This window comes from Ambystoma mexicanum, chromosome 9 (assembly GCF_040938575.1).
Source record: "Ambystoma mexicanum isolate Mex_15411 chromosome 9, UKY_AmexF1_1, whole genome shotgun sequence".
NCBI classification, from domain to species: domain Eukaryota; kingdom Metazoa; phylum Chordata; class Amphibia; order Caudata; family Ambystomatidae; genus Ambystoma; species Ambystoma mexicanum.
The window spans coordinates 1,392,515,708-1,392,530,582 of NC_090931.1; the positions used below are offsets into that span (position 1 = coordinate 1,392,515,708).

The window sequence follows — 14,875 nt, forward strand, 5'->3', positions numbered from 1 at the left end:
CGTCGGGGCCGTGGAAGGGCATTTGGGAGCCTGCAGGCTCTGCTGAAAGGTTGACGGCTTCCAATTCGGAGCCATGGCTGCCGACAGATTCCTCGTCGTCTGAAGCGACGGCGCCAATGGGGTAAAAGGCTTTCGGCCTGCATAGCGTAGACCGCCCACCGTTTAGTTCGCTTGTCTTTCAACGTTTTCGGTCGAAAGAGGTTACAGGCCTTGCATGAGCGCTCATGGTGGTCTGGATGAAGACAGATTGCATTGGCGATGGTGTCCTTTCAAGGAAACTTGCCGTTACGCCGGGAAAAATGTAAAGTGTGTCCTCTACATAGCAGCGGGTAGCGGCAGCCAGACCAAGAAGAAAAAGAGAGGGGTAAAGGAAATACATTGTTAGAGATGAATAAACCCAGGGCCCCACTCTCCCTACTGTAAGGGCCTAGCCAGAGGGCCGAGGCCACGCCGTCGACAGTCGCCGAGCAGTTGTAGAGGTCGGCGGTGGCAGGAAACACACGCGCAGTCATCGAGAAGATTAGTCGGGAGACTAGACGACCGTAGGTCGTGGGGACAAAGTTAGCAATATAAAACTTGTGCAAGCTCTGCATAGGCGACCAACTAGGTTGGTGGAAAAAAAACAATCTGAGGGACCTTGACACGTGAGGGATTTTGGGTACACTACACGACATGTTAGGGATAGTGTTACAGTCACGCCCATGTCGACATCCCCTTTCGATCTTCAAAGGAAAGATGCAATACTCTGCAATTTCCACTAGATGTCGGACTATATGCACAGCATGCAATTCTAAGCAGATCCACAAGCATCAGAAACACAGTTCCTTGCCAAGCTCCTCTGGGTTCCCTGCCCCAAGCTTTAACTCCTTTAGCAACAAAACCAATATGTATACTACTTCGTTAGGCCTCTCAGTGTTTACCTTCCCCAACCTTAGGCCCCTTTTGGATTCAGAAACAAGTTCAGCTGCCAGGATGTAACTTTCCTCTTATATTCATTTCTTTCATACACATCTCATGTATGGGGTACGATCAGAGACGTTCCAAACCGCCAGTTTCTTTGCTTCTTCTAGGCGTGACCACTCTGATCTGTATCCCCTCACTGTTTCTTGCTCAATCCTTTTCAACCTCTCCCCTTCAGGTGCTTTCCGTGCCACTTTCTTGCTCTCTTTTGCTTCTTTCACTTTCTCATGAACGAACACTTTCCACACTTTCCTTTCTTTAACGTGCACACTTACACATGTTCGTTTTCTTGTCCTGCCTCTGCACATTTTACACACTTTCCAGGCACACTTTCAATTACTTTACTTTCCTCTGCCCCGCTAGTGCCTGTTCCTTCTTTTCGCTTTCCTTACACGGCTTTCTTAGGCTTCCTCTTGCTTGCCGCTTCAAAAACTCTCTTTTTGGTGCAGTGCCGCTTTACAAACTGTCTCTCTCCTGCTCCTCTCCAATCAACTGCAAACTCCAGAGTTTCTCTCACTGACACGAAACTCGCCACCCAGCGTCACGTTTATGAACGGTCTCCGTGGATACACAGGGTTGAGTTCAGGGTCTCACCACCTGCCCCTCAGACACCTTTGGGACAGGCACCAGTATCAAGGGAACAAGCATTTCGCCGAACACCGCTCTGGCTCCTTGGAGGCACGGCTCCCTAGCCACGCTGCAGCCCCTCACAAACACTGGGCCAGCATCTTGGCACGCTGTTCTCCCTCCAGGCTTCAGGTCCTGCTGCCCTCTGTGCCTTGGCCTCTCTGGACAACATCCCTAGATCACTCTCCGCTTTGTGAAAAACCACACCTTTTATAGTTGAACAGTCAAGTGGCGTCAGGTGTGAATGGTCATTATCAAATGCCTATTAGTGGGACAACTTGTGTTCTTTCTATGTAGGTTTTCCTTACTTTCCCCACGCCGTTTCTATGAGTAATCTTCACTGATCCTAGTTGCATCCTCCTCATCTAATGTATTTGCTGGAAATGGAGCGGGGGAGATGGGGTAAGATTGAAAATACCCCATGAATGCTGAGGCAGAGTGAGTTGGTATGTTATTGGGAATGGGGGAATACCATGTCTTGACCTTGGGTATCCTGCTCCCAATCCCTCATGACCCTCCAATCAGGTGATCCTCTCTCGCTTGTCTACCCCCCCCAGGGTCAGGATCCAAAAGAAATGGCCCTTCCCTGGCCACCTGAATGGAAGATCCCCAAGGAGTAGGTGGCAGAATACCGTCAGGTTTCTCACAGGACGCTTCTGACTCCCGGGACGCGTCCGGTTACGTTTCTGGTATTTTCTTCTTGACGATTTTGAATCTTGCGATTCCTCCACGGAGGGCTCAGCTCCCTCTTCTGGAGTCGACCTATTTCTACTGTGGTTTCTCCAATGAGCATTCGCGAACCACTAGAAGGATTTATCCCTGGACATCTGGTAGTTCAAATTGAATGCTCATTATACTGGGGGGCACTGGTGTCCTAATCTAAGCTTGTGTTTTGGCAGCTCAGGACCTGTCCTGCAGCCCTTGTCCCATTTAGCTGCTTGCATTTCTACCTAATTGTACAAGTTCTAGCTAGATACATTTGTACGTGGGTGTACTTGCGTGTTCCCTGCCATGCCTGGGAATTGGAATTTAATAATCAAGCAAGAGAAGGGGCCTCATTGTTCAGTTTTTCCAACATGGCATGCGAGTATTCAGGATTACTCTCGAATACAGTGTTAGTTCATGTTATAGATATAACGCGCATTAAAGGTATTATACATAACACTGTCGCAAAGCAACTGGTTAGTTTCCCTTATATACATTTCCACAATACGTGCGTCTCCCGCCAGTCACCTCCACCCATGGGGTTTCTCACACCCCCTACACCACCCTCTACACGTCCCACATGTTAGTATATTTTCCACAGTCAATCGTTTGAGACGGTCTGGGATCTGAACGTGCATACTAACAGGTCAGAGATGTAGGACGACGCACAGAAGGAATGAATGGCGTGGCAGATTGCTTGAGGCGACAGCCAGAGGGAATGAGGAACGAAGCTCGTCTTTCTTCTTCTTCACAGGGTCCGAGTTCGTGGATGCAGAGTGCGGTGTTGCGGCGTCGGGATCAAGATCACTAGATGTCAACAGACGAGTCTGCAGATGAAGCGATGAAGCACCGGTTTCCTGTATGCAGGAGAACGCCTGGTTTCCAAAGGTAAGTAAACTGGTCCAAGCGGCGGTGAGCGTCATGTTGCACGCGAGTGCACAGTAACGCGAAGCACCGGTCTTAAGGATGGAGCAGCTTCCATAGCGGAGCTTCTGAAACCACGCCCACCAGGTTCAGCCTGCCTGCCACACCCGATGAATCAGCACATGAATACCAGGACTAGGGAGCCACACCCGATGAGTCAGCACATGAGGATGTTCTCTGGAATAAAGGCTTTCAGCTCCTGGAAAGTCCTTGTAAAATAAAAGCACTCCTGGACTGAAATAAAGTAAAAGCACTCCTGGACTGAAATAAAGTAAAAGCACTTCTGCAATGAAAAAGTGTTCCTGCTCCCATCTCTATATGAACCTGGCACCAAAGGCGCCAGGACTGAGTCCAGCCAGTACCCCTGTGATTATAGGTCCTAAAGGGACATAAGCGAGTCAAGTGACCCATTGCCCCTATCACTCGATGGTGTGGTTTTTGTGCTCTTGGGCCTGTGGCCATGACAGGTGAGCAGTGATGTGGGTTTTGGGGTGCTTACAAAATAAGAGGGAAAAACCCTTTGTAATAGCATGAAATGACACTCGGAAATTGACAAATAAGTAATTAATGTGCGGTTAAATCTTTGAGACAAATAGGACTTCTCACGACAACAGTAATGCATAAACCCAAGCAATCACAAGGCAAGGGATCAACAAGAAGCCTACAATTCAAAGTGGAAAAGTTGCAATTTTCTCAATTCCGGTTTAGAATGACACAAACGAATTTGAGGAAAAACGGGTGAAATACTGGAATTCTCAATGTGGGCTGGGAGATAGATATATATCACAGGGACAATATAGATGTGAAAATAGGTCTCTAGCTGATGAATTGAGAGAGATATGGAAGGTAGAGTGAGGTTCGTTTTTAAGAAAATGGAGCAGAGAAAGATAAAATCGGTTTATGAAAGTGAAAGGCACCTTTTACTTAAACTAGATTTAATGGCTAATAAAAGAGGAACGCCATCCATGAATATCAAAGTTACGCTGCAGTTGTAACCCTTGCCGCAGTGTACCCAGTTTGTTTAGGGAAAATGAATTTATTTAATGAAAATATCGCTAATGACTTATGATCTATGCAGAACAAAAAGGAAAATGGGAAAGTGGCGCCAACGCTAGGAAATTCACAGGGTGCACAGAGAATTCTAACAGTTTTAAAAAGTTACCAGGGGTAGGGATAGGATTGCTTAGAAAGTGGAGCAAAGATAAACACGTCAAGATGGGGTAGACTATGTGTTATGGGATACTCGCAGTCCACGCTTGGGTTTGGGAATTTTGGAACAGTCAACAGGGTTCTGGTCACTGCACCACTCGGGACACCAGGTAGCGGACTCTCCTGGCAAAAGACAGCTGGGCAAAGGTCTGGTCACCGGATGGCAAGTGCAGCTGGGCAATTCCAGTCACTGCATGGCACAGGTAGGGGACAAGCCGGTCTGGTCTCAGGATGCTAAGGTACCACAGCCTTTCCCCTTTTTAATGGGATTTTAGTGGGGTTTTCTTAATCTAGGACTTTGCTGGAGTAGAATCAGCTATGTGTAACGCTCACCTTGTATCCACAGGGACGCCACCCGACTTGACTGGAACGCTTCCGATTCAGATTCACCTCCCCCCGGGACTAGTTCTGCCGTGGATCTGTTCTGGAAGACAGGAGTTCTGTTTTAGCCACAATCTCCTTCTCTCGGGGCCCACCTACCAAGTGCTCCCCAGCGCCCCCCTTAGAGTCTTCTTCACCTTGTATCTCGATAAGGTGCACGCTCCATCCTGCTGTTCTGTGCAGGGGCACATCGTGGCTGTGCACCTTACAGCCAAGTTACTTCACTGGCGTTGTCCCGGGAGTCCAGTCCTGCTGAGACTCCGCTCTTGAGGTAAGTCTATAGTTCTTAAAGAGTGTGTGTCCGTAATAGTAGTTGCCCTGTTAATCTCCTCCTTTTCTCGTAGGTGCAGAAAGGATGATGAAGACGTCGAGCTGATGGAGAGGGCATTAGTTGAGAAGGTAAATGAATGCGCTAAGCGCAGCGCTATGAGCGTTTTTGGAATTTGGCTAACCTGTGCTGTTTTTCCCTTGCAGGTCGCCGAGAAGTTCCTGGAAGAAGTGCGATCAGATAGAAGTGGAACGTAGAGTGGAAGATGTCCGGACCGCTGTCGAATACCAGGAGAGCTTCGGTAGGTAAGCGCAAGTCTGAAGGGCGTTGGGATCGGAAGACGAGCGCTTACTAAATGGTCCTCTTCTCTCTCACTCCCTAGGATGTTGCTTGCTAAGAGGACAGGTTCCAGAGAAGAATGCAGAGCGATCGAGGAGCTGGATTGCTGAACAGGTAAGGAGGAATGATGGTGGTGTTCTCTCCCCAGATGCAGGCCTGGAATGCTGCGAGTAGGTCTCGGTGAACATCACGCTATGAGTGCAGAACAACGCAAAGCACGTGCTTTAGCTCGGGCGTGGCTTAAATAAACGAACCTTGTGGGGGCAGCCATCTGGGTCCATTCCCCAATGGGAACTCCATCTGTCATATGAGCCTGGCGCCTTTGGCTCCAGGACAGCTGAGAGGGGCATGATTGGGCCCTTGAGGCCCTGCAGGAACACTGTGTGAGGCCCAGAGACCCCCCCGAGATCCAGGGGCTGTGACACTATGCTTTGGCCTGGCAGTGAAATCTGGAGTCTGGCAGGATGAATGTGGAAGATCAGGAACGCAGGTACTGGAACTTCAGGAGAGAGTGTCTGGAGCTCTGTCAACCACTCTTATTTATAGAGCATGGTGACATCGCAGAATTATTGGTGGGCAGCACTGAGCTAGGCCTACCTCCAAGAAGCGGATAGGACAATCAATGTTGGTTGCCTCCTCGAGGAGGAGTCCCAGTTTATGAGGTTGCATTTTATGAGGTAAAAAGCCATCCCACAGTCCTTTTTGCCAAAAATCAGCCATAACCTAATTTACACATTTATGGCACTTTGACCAATCACATGGGCAGAGTACATATTGTAGGTAGAGCCTAGCAGTCCAATCCTCACAGTTGTGGGACCTTGTTTCGCCCATCTACCAGTTTTTCATGCTTTTCAGTGAGAATTATATCAGTTAAAATTCTATAACTTTACAGATGGGTGTGGATCATCATTAGGCATGCAAGTACTAAAATGGCATCATGGATACTTGCCTAATAATACCCAATTCTCTGCCATTTCTATTCCCCATGTGTCAGTGAAGTCTTGCAAAGATAAAGGTCTTGCAAAGATACAAGTCTTACAAGTTTTATTTAAAAAATAGTCTTTGAAACAAATGGGCATCCTTTGTCCTTCACTGGAAGCATTTTTTTCTCCTCAGCTCCCCCCCCCCAAGGCTCCTCCCCCCCCAAACTGTCAGTTCAGCCCATTGTGGAGGGGGATTTCCCAGTTTAATTGAAGGTTTATGACTTCACAGGTTGGCGTCCCAGAAGTTCCATTGTAAGAGACTGGAGCACAGACCAAAGTTTGTAAAGGTAGCACTTAACACTTGTGTGTTAGGATCTACTGTGTGTTGCTAGCATTCCCCACCGCCCCTCCACCCCTCCCAAAGCAGAAACCTGTCTTGGGCTGGTTTCTCCCAGGTTGCCAATGCAGTTTAATTTATTTTATTTATTTTTGCTCCAATTTAGAAGAAAACCTGCTGAATAAAACTGTATCCTACATGTATTTCACAGCACAATCCCCTTTTTACATTGCTAGGCAAGGATACTTTTTTCTTCAACATAGTCCTTTTAAAACAGGCATTTCCTTCTTTGGTTTGCAAAAGCCCATTTTGACACATGTGGTGCAAGCTGCTAGCATTTTACTTTCAAATTCATTTTTTCCATCTGATTTACCAATATTGTTTTGCAGCCACAGTCCACTTGTTTTACACAAAAGTCTGTACAAGACAAAAGTCTTCATGAAATTGGCATGTGCACAGAAAGCTATTTTCTTTTCAAGCAGCGATTTTGACATTTTGTAGCAAAATGTAAGCGCTTCCCGTGTAGCTGAAGGAAAGCTTTTGTTGATTTTCTCAGGTTTGGCTGGCACAGAGCCTGTCATTCGGGAAGAATGCTCTTTTCTGATGGAGCACAATGTTAATATGGCTGGGCAGGACAGTTTTTAATAAAAGGTAGTGTGATAAAGAACAGGGACAAATAGCATCAGAGCGGCATCATTTTAAAGGTGAAATACTCCCTTTTTCAATGGGAATTTTTGGGCTTGCAGCAAAAAAAGCACCTCTCCACTTCACTCCATTTCTTTAAGACAAACAAGAACACAACCTAGTAGCCTTTCCCGGGGTGCTCCCTGTTCCATCTTGCCCAATGGCGCTTGGCAAAACAGTGCAGCCATCCTTTTGTAGCTGCAAAACGCAGTTTGTGTGCAATGGTGCTCACAGGAGCCAGCGCAGCCATTTTGCTGTTTATGCTGAAATGCAGATTGGTGATGTGGGGGGGGGGGGGGGGGGGGAGTACTGACGAATGGGTAAATATATCCCACAGCGGTGAGTAGTGATGTGGAGGGAGTGAACAGTGGCATGGTGGATAGTAGCATGGAGGGGACGGGTAGTGGCGTGGGTGTGGGATGAGTAGTGTTGTGGGTTGAGTAGTGGCGTGGGCGAGTCATGGCATTTGCGGGGATGAGGGCGAGTAGGGGCATGGGCGGGCATGGTATGCGGATTAGTGGCGTGGATGGGATGGGGGTGTAGTGGCGTGGTGGGATGGGAGTTCAGAGGGTGGGGGGCAAGGAGATAGTGGTGTGGAGAAGGGAGCCTTTTACTAAGTTCTGCCTAGATTTACCTGAAGGCTCTTCTTTCTAAGGGTAGAATGAGTGAAGTCATGATAGACCTGCACATTTAATCACTCGTATTGCGTGCTTCTTTTAAGGGGTCTTCTTTGATCGAGAATGAGGACAGCTTGGCACAATGTCCTGAAATCTTACCCAAGGTTCCTGGCTAGAGCTTTCAATCCTATGTACGCATTCTATAGTGATATCCTTATTATGCAGGCCAAGTATTCGCTTGAATAGGGTCGGAATACATTAAACAATGATTGGTCCCCTCAGTCTTCTGTTTCATGTTTTATCATACAGCAAATTGTGCCTGCCCAAAAGATAATTCCTCACATCTAAAAGGTGAGCTCACTTGAAATGCGTCCCAGTGCCTCGATCTTTAACGTAGTTTAATCTTGTTGAGAGCCAAGCCCTGGTAACACGGTCTCGATGGCGGAAACTCGCTCACTCCCTTACTGCCTGTATTCCAACGAATGCCTGAAACTATTTTGGCAAACACCTTGGAAACTTGTTTAAACTGTTTGAAAGGTTTTGGTCAGTGCTGGAAATGGCAAAAATGTACTGGGGAACCCTCTCATCCTTGGAGAGGAGAGGAGGGTCGGGGGGTGCTGAGGGGCGTGACACCAGGTCAAGTTATTCAATACAGTATCTCTTCATAAAAAGCAAAGAGCATTATAGGAACATAAGAATGTCCACCATTTGATACTTGAAACATGTCTTATAGTGATCCAGTAAGAAACACTTTTGAGCAAATAATGCAAGTCAGGCTCTGCAGTTTTGATTGGCCATGCTACTCACCCTAAGAAATAAATGTGTGTACATTGCAGGACATATATACCAGTTTGGACTGCTGCAACAACTGAGTGCGGCTTTGGCTGTTTCTGTATTAAGTTTTCTGTGCAGAGTCTTCTGAAAGTGTCTGCTTGTCAACACGTGGGTTGCTTGTGCAGGTGATAACTCAGCTTCAGGAGATATCTCGCTATGAGTATCCTGTTCTAGCAGAGGTACCACACGCACAAGCAGGCTGCTTTCAGAAGACACAGCAGCGCTGCACAGTCCCCTCAAAGCACAGATTGCACGTTGGTGCAATAACACGGCTTCATAGCAAATCTGCAAGTGTCATGGGCAAGCCCCAATGTTCTGTCCCATTTCCTGTGCTGGTTTTGTTAAGTTTACCTTGGAAGGATTGCAGGCATTATTGTAGGTTTTTCTTCATGACAGTGGACCGAGACAGAGAGCCAGTCGTAATGGACACCACTCTCCAACCAAGAGTGCACCCATGCTTACCATTTCCCAGAGGCCTGCAATAAACAACTGATCAGGTCTCCCTTTGTGCTTCTTTTTCATGGATTGTGGATGAATGAGGACTAAGTCAATGGTGTCACTTGTATCTATGAGAGGGTTTAAAGGACTTCCACAGTGGAGCCTCTTATCTCCAGGAAACAAACTGCCTACAAAAATGTTAATGCACCAATCAAACCAGCACAGGCAGCACAAATGTATATTGCTCAGGGGAAGAGAGGCACAGTGACTCACGAAAACCGGAGTGTTCATACAGTTCTTCCGGGTTAGAACAGGCTGGTGTGGAGGCTATGAATTGCAGAATATTCCCAGGGGGCAGATGGCCGTGAAAGCCATCTCATAGCAATGCGGAAAGAGCCTGGGCGACAATACATTCTTAACATCAACACAGGGCAACACCAAGCAGGAGCACTACAGAAAGTGGCCGCCCCCTGGGGAAGGTCAGAGTCACAATCTTTGGACGGCTCTATGCTGAAGTAGAGCCAAGTGCGATCATCATCAGTGCTTCAAGTTCCAATTTAAGACGCATCTGCAGCATTCAACCAAGAGATTACATGACACTGAAAAATCAATGGGACACCTTCATGAGGGTGAAAGAGGCACCACTGTAGAGGACCTCACGGCTCCAACAGATTTCATGCCGCCTTTCTAGCACATATCTAAACTCCATAATAGGGGATCAGACCCTCAACGAGAAGAAGGGAGGCACAGATAGCAATGCTGAGGTCCCCGGAGGCAATGAATGAGATAATGCAAGAGGTGTTCAAGTGCAAAGTTCTACTGTTTTGGGGTAATATTTTGTTCCATGACTTCCTCTACAAAAGGTTACAAAGGAAGAGGCGCTTTCTTTTCTTGAGTCAAATAGATGGAATGGGTGATGGTAAATGCTTGCTCTGGGATGCTGTGATAGATATGCACATGTCTAGCTAAGGATGGCTGTTTATTTGACATTTATTTCAGTACACAAAGCCCTGAAGCATCTAGGCATTTGTTACAGATAATGCAGGTACATTTATAAAAGAGCTTAAGACGTAGTAAGTTTTGATATAACTGCATCAAAAGAACAAGTTACTTACCAACTGGTAACGTTCTTTCGATTGGATGTTCCTCCAACGTATTCCACATCTATGCCATGTAATGTCAAGAGCTGTGTACTTCGGAAACTTTTTCGGCAGGGGGTGTCCTGCATCAAAGGTGTCGGGTCGATGTCCCTCAAAGGCCTCCGTCGAGGGCGACATCACCGGATGTATTAAATAGGACGCACGGCGCCTGTAGCCTCAGTTTATGTTTTTTCCTCCATAACGTGTGGCACCTATCCCATGCCTTCTTGACTGCACATAGCCTTGCGGAAACGTAAGCTGCAATCGCATAGGAAATTCTCCAGGGGGGCAGGCTGGGAGGGCGATGTGGAATATGTTGGAGGAACATCCAATCGAAAGAACGTTATCAGTTGGTAAGTAACTTGTTCTTCGAATGGATTGTGTCCTCCAACTTATTCCACATCTTTGACAGACTCCCAAAGCAGTACCAGAAAATGGAGGGAAAAGAATTTAGAGTACCCAATCAGACGGCGGAATAAAGAACCGCCTTACCAAAGGCCATATCTTGACCATGGATCGTATCCAGGGAATAATGTTTAACAAAGGAGTGGATAGAAGCCCATGTGGCTGCATCAAATATTTCTAATAGGAACTCCCCGTTGTAGGGCTGTAGAAGTAGCCACGCCCCTAGTGGAATGAGCTTGCAACCCTTCAGGAGGGTCCTTACCCGCCAATCGGTAACATTCATTAATGGTGAGGATAATCCACCTGGATACGGTCTGTTTGTTAACAGCCTGGCCTAATCGGTGTCCAGCATATCCCACAAAGTGTTGATCGTCCACTCTGACCGTGGACATCCTTGAAATATAAAAGCTCAGAGCTCTCCTAGGGTCCAACCTATGGAGTCGCTCCTCTTTCTTACCAGGATGAGGAGGAGGATAGAAAGACGGGAAGAAACACTTTCTGGCTTAAATGAAATTCAGACACTACCTTAGGTAGAAAGGAAAGATGTACTCTCAGTACAACCCTATCCTTGTGAAACAGTAAAGGATGGCTTAGATGAAAGTGCCTGCAATTCACTCACTCTGCGAGCGGAAGTAACTGCAGCCAAGAACACCGTCTTGAAAGACAATCTCAAAAGGGCAAGACTGCAAAGGTTCAAAAGGAGCACCCATCAGGAATTTCAAAACCAAATTTAGATCCCAAACCGGCACCTGAAAAGGGGATGGTGGCATCACATTAGTGAGCCCTTTAAGAAATTGGGAAATCAAAGGAATCTTAAAGTAAGAACATTCTTCAGACGAGTGCTTGAAGACAGACAGCGCCGCCAGGTAACCTTTGGAGCCAGCGCCATGGGTATCGGAATATCCAGCAACGCCATCAGATCCACAACCCGATCGTGAAAAGCTCTGACAGAGTGGGGCGGGTCTTCGCTATCCTGGTCTGCTTGATCTTCATCCAATGCGGCGGGAACAGAAACCTGATCCCAGCACGTGGCACCTCAGACCCAGTTGGCAGACCTGACTGTGCAACTGGAGTCTTATGTACAGGTGAAAGTGGAGGCAGTGGAGGAGGGGGCCCCACCAGAAGAGGGGGGTGGTACTACCGGAACCTGCAGAAGAGTAGCCGGAGCAGGTTGCAGCTCGAGAAGCTTAGGATACATTTCTTTGAAAAGATCCTTAAAGTATGCCTTTATTGGTAGAGGCCTCCCAGAAGGGGCATATCCCCAAGATTGCAAAGAGGCTGGTTGCCAGGTTGGCCCTCCACCTGCTGGATCCACGTAAACCAAGGGTGAAGATGTAGGAGGGAGCGAGACTGTGGCGGCGGAAAATGAGCAGGCCAATCCGAACAGATTCCTATTGTCCACATTACGTGGAAAAGGCTGCTCTGCCCCAAAAACAGGCCCCTTGGTACCAGCCATTGATGACGTTGGTGTGAAAGAGGAAGTCAAAATGTCCGCCTCAGACTGCAGGGGTTGGGCCGCCATTTTGTTACTGCCTGAGGTGAACTGCGTCACAGGTGTCAGTGAGGCCATTGTCACCACAGGGTTATCAGGGGACTTCTATCAATTTTAGCCTCATGACAGGGAACCTCGGCAGAGCAGGTGTTAGCAAATCTAGAGCGCTTTTGCAACTCCTTAGATTCTGCGGAAGAATTATCCCTTGGTGAGGGAACCTCGGCATGGCCTACACTTGAAGACTTAAGGCGTTTAGCTTCCTCCTTTGCCCCCCTCAGCAGGATCGGTTCGACTGCAGGATTGTGTGTGGGAAGGCTTAGGGTCACCGCCCCATAGCCAGAGCCCTAGGAGGGGGGCCCTCGATTTTGCCGGTTTTACTTATAGTCCATAGACTGGGATCCTCTGGGGTAACCCCAGTGCTTTTAGTCGCTGTACTGGAAACCTCAAGACTAGTCTTGTTACGTTTAGTTCCAGATTTGGAAACCTCAGGAACTGCCCTGGTGACAACAGCCCCAGAAATGCTGGGCTTAACTTTAGCCCCCAGACGTGGAACCTCGGAAGATCTGGTCCTGACAGCCCCCTCACAGGGAATCTCAGACCCCCATTTGGGTGTAAAGGTGGGGTAGCTTGTGGGACTCTGTCTTGTCCACATACCGTATTGTAACCCTCCAGTCACAAGCCCCCCGTGAATAAAGAAAAGAGGGCCTCTTTGCTGAAACTGCGATTACACAGTAATCAGGGTGTTCTGGCAGGATATTGCAAACAAAGCTTCTAAGGACGGAATAACAATGCATGAGTGGCCACGGAGGCATGTTTGCTGGGGCTGTTCCAGAGGCGGCGCACAGAAGCGCATATAGCAAAGATGAAAGATCTCTCTGTAATCTGGCAAAGCGCAGAATAGCGCTGGGCTGGAAGACACAGGGGAGTCCCCATATAGAGGTATGGTGGGGTGACCTTCGGAGGCGGGCAGAGGCAAAAATGGTTATGTGGCTTAGGGCGGTGTTTAGGGGCCTGAGGGAAACCAGCAATGATGTTGCAGCATGGAATGCATTAGTCCAGCAGATGTTTGGACCTTCCGATATGCCACTGTGAAACTTGCGCTGCGGAGTAGAGGGTTTGAGGGGTAGGGTTCTATGAATGAGCAGATATCTGGTGGGGGGCAATGGGGAGGGAGGGCAGCCGGCTGGAGGGTTTGGCATGCATTTCTTTGGTTGGTTGAACGTTCAGGCGGGTGAACATAGGTCGGATTGACCTGGAAGGTACGCCAGGCACAAACCTACAGGAAAGAGACCAACAGATGCACTATGCATAGAAACATTGACGGTATTGTGAGCATTGGGACTTGATCATTTGCCCCTCAGTCTGTGTTCAAAACACGTGCAGCTGCCAGCATGTTGCAGGATATCCGCATGGTGTATGTCTGTTAAAAATGTTAATAAAAAGACATTTAAATAAAGAAATCAATGATCTGCTTGAGTACAATTCATACAACTTTACCCAAGTCTTAACACGGAGTGTTGGCTCAATTTCTCAAAGAATTGACACAGTACTAAGAATTGTAAGATAAAATTACAAAACAGTAATAAATGACGAAAAGACCATCTTAAATACATGTTTTCAGATGTAGGTAACTGACATGTTAAAATGAATGTCAACACTCACTCAACAATGACAATCTGATAATGTCTTCACTTACCCATTGTAGCAGCAAGCTCATGAACCTGTGGTTATATGGCACGATCCCATCAGCAGTCTTTCCTAAAGAGAAGAAAAAGGTTTTAAAACACGTTTTATCCATCATGCCATCAGATAGATAGTTCTAATGAAATGTGCATATCTAATGCTACAGTTGGAATTGGGAAGAAAATATGAAAAATAAGGACTCGGCCATTAGTGGTTTTTAAAATGTGTTCAAAGCTTTAAAACTAGAATCAATGTATGCATTGTTAAATTGAAACAGCAGATTTTAATGCAAGCTTGCAAGAGACCGATTTAAATGTATGGTCCATCATTTTACATACCATGCATGGTATGTTAAAGTGGCACAACAGTAGAAGCTAAAGGCTGTATCACTAATTGAGAAGCAGGGACACATACGTTCAGCATACAATGAGACTATGATTCTTCACATCAAGCTCAGATCACCAAGTATATGGTGGTGTATTTTCTGAACATCATAACCCACCTCACCAGGTCTCCTACAAACAAGCAGTAGCAGACCTTCCGACAGCTATGCCCAGCCACACAGGCACGGCACACAGGAATTATTGAGCATCTATACATTTTTACCCGTCCGGATGAAAGCCGCCCTACTAACAGCATCTTCCAACCGCTACATGTTGGCGAAACACAACTGTCGACTTCCTTACACAGTACCTAGTGTTCATACTCTTCATTTAGCTGTTTTGTTCAGCAAAAAGAATGACTTGTGGCTCCCAAATGGGACCCTCTATTTTTGTAACAATTTATGCTAAAAATGTCTTTATATGTTTATTTGCACTATATCTAAAATGTATTTTTGTTTTTATTATTAATATTCCCTGTCCTATGACACATTAGGTGTCTACCATTGTTAATATATGTCTAACACTAT

The 14,875-nt window shown here is 47.0% G+C and overlaps 1 protein-coding gene across 1 annotated transcript in view; it reads right to left on the reverse strand.

Moving 5' to 3' along the window:
- Positions 1–14,875, reverse strand: part of MAP3K2 (mitogen-activated protein kinase kinase kinase 2) — a 1,280,649-nt gene that overhangs the window by 1,068,029 nt on the left and 197,745 nt on the right. The window contains exon 2 of the mRNA XM_069616795.1: positions 13,979–14,040. Coding sequence (XP_069472896.1) covers positions 13,979–13,982 — 4 coding nt within the window. The 5' untranslated portion in view covers positions 13,983–14,040. The remainder of the gene's footprint in view (positions 1–13,978; positions 14,041–14,875) is intronic.